The 6,425-nt window shown below is 38.4% G+C and overlaps 1 protein-coding gene across 1 annotated transcript; it reads right to left on the reverse strand.

Moving 5' to 3' along the window:
* Positions 1 to 795: 795 nt before the first annotated feature.
* On the reverse strand, positions 796 to 4,786 carry LOC112721159 (elongation factor G-1, chloroplastic). Its single transcript, XM_025772228.3, has 4 exons — positions 4,136 to 4,786; positions 2,147 to 3,561; positions 1,244 to 1,756; positions 796 to 1,123 (listed from the first exon to the last, which is right to left on the reverse strand). The coding sequence occupies exons 1-4, from the start codon at positions 4,383 to 4,385 to the stop codon at positions 956 to 958; spliced, it is 2,346 nt and encodes a 781-aa protein (XP_025628013.1). The 5' UTR covers positions 4,386 to 4,786; the 3' UTR covers positions 796 to 955.
* Between the last annotated feature and the right edge of the window lie 1,639 nt (positions 4,787 to 6,425).

A 6,425-nucleotide genomic window follows, 5' to 3' on the forward strand; every position in this document is an offset into this window, starting at 1 on the left:
CTTGTTCGGTTTCTTCACATTAGTTGGGTGAAAATGTATTGATTTATAACAAGTTCATTATAGATGTGGACAAGCGTAGTTTGGTTTGCAATGAGAACCAAACTGAAGTGAGCATGGTTTTCTTGACATGGTTTGTTTAGAAGTTTTTGGTTTATCGCCTTGAAGTGGTTTACAACTTTCCTGAATCCGTTGGTAAATCTACTCAGAATCAGATAAAAGTTGTTGAATTGGTTCAAAGCAAGTGCTAAATTGGTGTATTAGATTATTTTCCGAGCCAATTATGACAACGCTGAACCTAAAGGTGTGAACCTATTAAGCTTGCCAGAAGTTTTGTTCGTCCTGTCATCCAACGAGCCCTGAACCTGCTATGATAATCCAACTTTGTCATCGCCAGATAAAATCTGATTATGAGCTTTTCACTTATCCGTCCTCATTAACACTTTATATGGGTGAAAACAAAACAACAAATCTCAGTAAATGATAATTGTCTGATTGATAACAAATCGCTATACTCCCTTTAAAAATGCACTCGTCCAACCAATACCGAATGATAGGTGCAAGCTAAGGTTCACTGGAGTTTCAAGAGATCATGGTGAATGGTTTGCCATATTTACTCAAAAAATATAGCATTAGAAAAAAATAAAGGATATGTAATAATTTCACGTCCTGAATTCTCGAGTTCTGTCACGAATCACGATTATCACGCCCCCAAAAATTGCTTTCAAACATCATCATACTCTCCCAGTAACAAATACAGTTCGCTCTCTACAACCTAAGAACAACAGTGTTGTTATCTTTCTTTCTGAAAATTTTCTGGCTAATCTTGTATTGGACAAAGAAAAAATTACAATTAAGAGAAGAAAAATTAAAAAGATAAGTAAACCCCAACTAGTGTGGACAATGAACATAAATTACATTAACAGAAAAATGTCCTTGTGAACAAGGGAAAGATGCACTAAGCGGCAACTTCTTGCTCCTTTGTGGCAAGTTGGTTCTGAATGTGCTGTGGCACCACGTCGAACATGGCTAATTGCATTGTGTAGGAAGCACGTCCCTTTGTCATTCCTCTGAGTGTGCTCACGTATTGAAACATCTCAGCAAGAGGAACCAGGGCATCCACAACCTGCAGTTGCCACCACCCAAGGACCAAATAAATGCATTAATCCACTGCCAATAAAGGAATCATTTTTCTTGTAAAATGAAACAGAATAACATGATATGTGAAGACTAAAGTTTGACACACCTTAAGGCCACCTGGTTTGTCACCAAAGCTGTTGATCTGACCTCTTCTTGAGTTGAGATCACCAATTACATCACCCAAATGTTCTTCAGGAGTAACAACTTCTACTTTCATTATAGGTTCAAGCATCCTTGGCCCGGCTTTCCTCATTCCTTCCCGGAAGGCTCCTCTTGCTGCAAGCTGGAATGCCAGCACACTTGAATCTACATCGTGGTAAGAACCATCCACAAGCACTGCACGTACATCAACAACAGGGAAGCCAGCAAGAACACCATTGCTCATGCACTCTTCCAATCCTTTGATGACCCCTGGAATGTACTCTTTCGGTACAGCACCTCCCTTTATTTCACTCTTGAATTCATATCCACTCCCTGGGTCCATGGGTTCAAACCGAACTGTGATATCTGCAAACTGACCCTGTCCACCTGACTGTTTCTTGTGTACATACTTTACTTCCGAGAGTTTGGAAATGCTTTCCCTGTAGTTCACTTGGGGAGCACCAACATTGGCTTCAACCTGCATTTAACAAAGAAAGTGGGGTAAGTTTCACGAAATGCATATCTTTTACTGTTGGATGGAGAAGATATACAGTTAAAATGGAGGTGGCAAAAAATTAATAGTATTATATACAATTTCTATTAGTAGAGAATTGTTCAAACTTAACATATGCCTGCTGCACAAAGGAGAAAGGAAGAGAAGAAAAAGGCAATAATGCCAAGGGAAAAATAGCAATGCTCAATTAGATCAGACACAGATTATTGTTAACCCAGAAGTCCTGTGTCAGAGACATAATTTTTCATGGAATTTCTCTCTTTAGTTCTCTTTATTCTCAAGTAATATAGATAAAATAACAATACAATCATGCCCATTAATTATAAAATATAAAATATGGAATAGAAATATAACCTTAAATTCTCTTTTGAGTCGATCAACAATGATTTCGAGATGTAATTCTCCCATTCCTTCAATTACTGTCTGGTTAATCTCTTCGTCCCTAGAGAAGTGGAAAGAAGGGTCTTCCTGTGCAAGTTTGATTAAACCAGCAGCCATCCTGTCAACATCGGCTTTAGTTTTGGGTTCAATTGCAACCTTTATAACAGGGTCGGGGAAGTCCATCCGCTCAAGCACAACCGGATTCTCCGGGTCAGACAACGTTTCACCTGTAATAGTATCTTTTAAACCTGCAAGAGCAATAATATCACCTGTCAAAGCTACTTTAACATCCTCTCTGCTGTTTGCATGCATTTCTAGAAGCCTGCCAATTCTCTCTTTTTTCCCCTTGTTTGCATTGAGTACATAAGAGCCCGCAGAAAGCTTTCCAGAATACACCCTGACGAACGTGAGGGATCCTACAAATGGATCACTCATGATCTTAAAAGCTAGTCCAGAAAATGGTTCATCGTCATCTGCTTTCCTATCTATTGTCACTTCAGGGTTTTCAGGATCACTGCCCTTCATTGGTGGCAAATCAATTGGTGAAGGTAGATAATCCACCACAGCATCAAGTAAAGGTTGGACCCCTTTGTTTTTGAAAGCTGAGCCACACATCACCGGCACAAAACTTGCTGCAATGGTTCCCTTCCTGATTAGTTTTTTTATAGTTTCTTCATCTGGTTCAACTCCTTCCAGGTAATTCTCCATAGCCTGATCATCCAGCTCAACTATGGTTTCTATCATCTGGGATCGGTAATCCTGAGCCAACTCTTGAAGATCTTCTGGAATATCTACATAGTCAAACTTGGCACCCAACTCTTCTCCGGACCAAACTATAGCTTTCATCCTTACCAGATCAACAACTCCCTTAAAGCTATCTTCTGAGCCAATTGGCAACTGAATTACAAGTGGTTTGGCACCTAAGTTTGTTACAATCATGTCTCTTGTTCGGAAGAAATTGGCTCCAAGACGATCCATCTTATTTACAAAACAAATTCGTGGGACCCCATATTTATCAGCCTGCCTCCACACCGTTTCTGATTGTGGTTCCACACCAGCAACACTGTCAAACAAGCATATAGCTCCATCCAACACCCTAAGGGCACGCTCCACTTCTAAGGTGAAGTCAACATGACCAGGAGTGTCAATAATGTTGATCCGATGCTTATTCCAGAATGTGGTGGTTGCAGCAGAAGTAATAGTAATCCCTCTTTCTTGTTCCTGTTCCATCCAGTCCATTGTAGCTGTTCCCTCGTGCACCTCTCCAATCTTGTAGTTTCTCCCAGTGTAGTAGAGAATTCGTTCAGTCGTGGTTGTCTTGCCAGCATCAATGTGAGCCATGATACCAATATTGCGATAATCCCTTAACGGAACAGCACGCTTTGTCTCTGAAAAGAGAAAAACGGATCATATAAAAATGTGCGAAAGCAAAGCACTTGATAGTCTCATAGGATAAGGTAGCATAATAGGAAACATTAAAACCAACAACCATATTTTTAGCCATATCATTAGAACAATCATAAGAACCAACCATGTCCAATTCGAATGCTAAGTGTGAATAATGAAATGTTCTTTCCTCCTAATACAACTTCAAACACTATCCTGCCAGTCCCAACCAAACTATGGCAACCCATTTCAAGTATGTAGACAAATTTTCAAAATGATTACAAAAAATTGAACTAAACCAAACCAAACCACACCACATCACACAATTTGTTCAACAAGGGGTATGTTCGAAGAAAGTTTCCTCTTTTATTTTTTTTCATTTCAAGAGCCAAATTCATGATATGTAATAAAGAGACTAACGCTATTCATATGCGATATGAAAGGAGAGAAAAAGAGATTATGTGAACTGAAATAGAATGACAAAGAATCTCTTATCATTCACTCCAGTAACGTCAATTCTCAAAGAATTTACGAAATTCAGAAAACAGGGAAGGAGGAAGAAGAGAGAGGTAATACCATCAGCGGACATAGCCAAAACTGACAAGTTTCTTGGAGTCTTGTGGTGCAAATGGTAGAGCTTTGAAGAACTTATTCTGATTCTGGAACTCCCAAAGAAGTGAGAGAGAGAAGATGAAGTAGCTGAAGCGTTATAGGGTTTTGGTCGAGCACCCATGTACCGAACCGGACTTAACATGGCCGGTCTCCTCTGCGACCCATTCAGATTGCAGAGAGACGAAGTTGCCATCCTCACCGACTCCGCTGCCATAATTGCTCTTCTTCCTCCTCTCCTCAACCTCTTCTTCTGTGTTTAAGATAACACACAGCACAGTGAGAAGCACCCTGGCCTCAAGTTTTCAGTAAGGAGCAACGAGTGAGAACCTCACCCAAATGCTACACTTTTTTTTCCCTTTCTGATAATAATTTGCTTCTATTTATATTATTCATTTATTTTATTTTATTTTATTTTTGTTGATTAAACTGGGCCATAAATAATAATAAAAGAATGTAATGGTTAATGGATTAATCACCTGCAGTTTGGAAATAAAAAGAGCAATTATCTTGCAATAGTTTGAGCTTGTTGATAGTGATTTTACATGGTTGGGGAGAACAGGCAACGTGGATCACAGTTAGCCGCCCTTTCCGGCAAGGGCTGCAATTTGGAATTTCAGGTTCATATTTGAAACTTGTGTACTACTTACGGATCAGAAAAATAAAATTAATAATCTTCTTTTTCTTTTTCTGTAACAATGAATTTGTCAAAGTAAGGAAATTTTTTATTTAAATTAAATAAAGATAATAATTACGAAAATAAATAAATGGTGAGATAATTACAAAAATGAATAAATGGTGAGGTAATTACGAAAATACATTCTGAGACGCATCTCGGATGTTGTGATACCGTGCTGTGATAGGGTGACGGTGAGTCACATCTTAGATGCACCCAGGATATGTATAAGCACTTATTCGGATACTAAGTATTCGAGATGTGCTCAAAAGGTGATGGGGTCTCAACACCCGAGATAAGAGTAATTGTCATAGATGGGGGCTCAACATCCGAAATATGATCGCATGCGTATATAAGTCACAACATTCGGAAATTACGTGCATTACAACCATTTTTTCCACTTTAGTGACCTTCTAGACGCGTGAATTCGAGTTCCTTCAGAAAATATGGCCACCCGACAATATGTCTACGAAGGAGATATCCACAGAGTGAATGCTACTTGGCACGTAGCTGAAACTTTAGACTTTGAGGTTAGTGGTTTAACGTTTTTTTTATTATTAGTGAATAATAAGTTTAGAAGTTTAGTCTTTAGTAACTTAGTTAATAAAGTAGGTATAGTGAGTTGACAAAGTTAGAAGATCTACATTGGTTTCTTTGGCATACCTAGAATCGTTGTATATTTTGTATAATTGATTGTAATTACTTAAGTTAAATAAATAAAATAGGTACCTAATTGTGAGTTAAGTTAAATAAATAAAATAAGTAACTCCCATTTAACCTGTTAGTCCAATAAATAAGTATCTGTTACATTTAATATAAATGCTATATAGGTGGATTATAAGTTTTAGTAATGTTTAGCAACAATTAATGGTTTAGATGTAATTAATATGCGCTAGTAAATGTGTTGAAAATTGCAGAAACTACGGTTACTGTTGCCATGCCGTGTGACATTGGGTCTCCCGTCGCCGGCTATCCTATTTCCCTATATAAGGAGGCTAGATTTGGATATACAGTAGAGTTGAGAAATTTTATGTTTGACAATTAATTGATCTCTGAATTTGTCAAGCAGTGGAGGCCCGAGACCTACACGTTCTATCTTTCATGGGGTGAGGCCAGCATTACGCTCCAGGATGTTGCCTACCACATTGATTTGTGCACTTCTATGAATGGAATGTTAATGTGTAGTGACTTAAATATCTCCCAAGAATTTGGAGTATTGCTTTTTCTTGTTCTCCTCCTAGAGCCTTTGAGAGTATGGGATTCTTAGTTTGTATTTTGACACCTCTGCCTTTCCTATTAATTTTTCTTGAGAAAATTGAAGCTGGGGTGCAGGGACATATACCTCTTGATGGGTGGTCACCTCCTTTTCTTCTTCACATGACTTGTCTTCCTCAGACTGCTTGTTATTACTTGTTACTTTATTATCCACCATCTTTCTACTTCTCAAAGTAATAGTTTTGCACTCTTTTCTTGGATTTGAAACTATGTTTGGGAAAGCCATTTGTGGGCCTCTCAGCGATTTACTTGGCCAGTTGACCAACTTGAACTTCTAAATTTTAGATGGAGGCTTTAGTTTTATGC

This window comes from Arachis hypogaea, chromosome 11 (assembly GCF_003086295.3).
Source record: "Arachis hypogaea cultivar Tifrunner chromosome 11, arahy.Tifrunner.gnm2.J5K5, whole genome shotgun sequence".
NCBI classification, from domain to species: domain Eukaryota; kingdom Viridiplantae; phylum Streptophyta; class Magnoliopsida; order Fabales; family Fabaceae; genus Arachis; species Arachis hypogaea.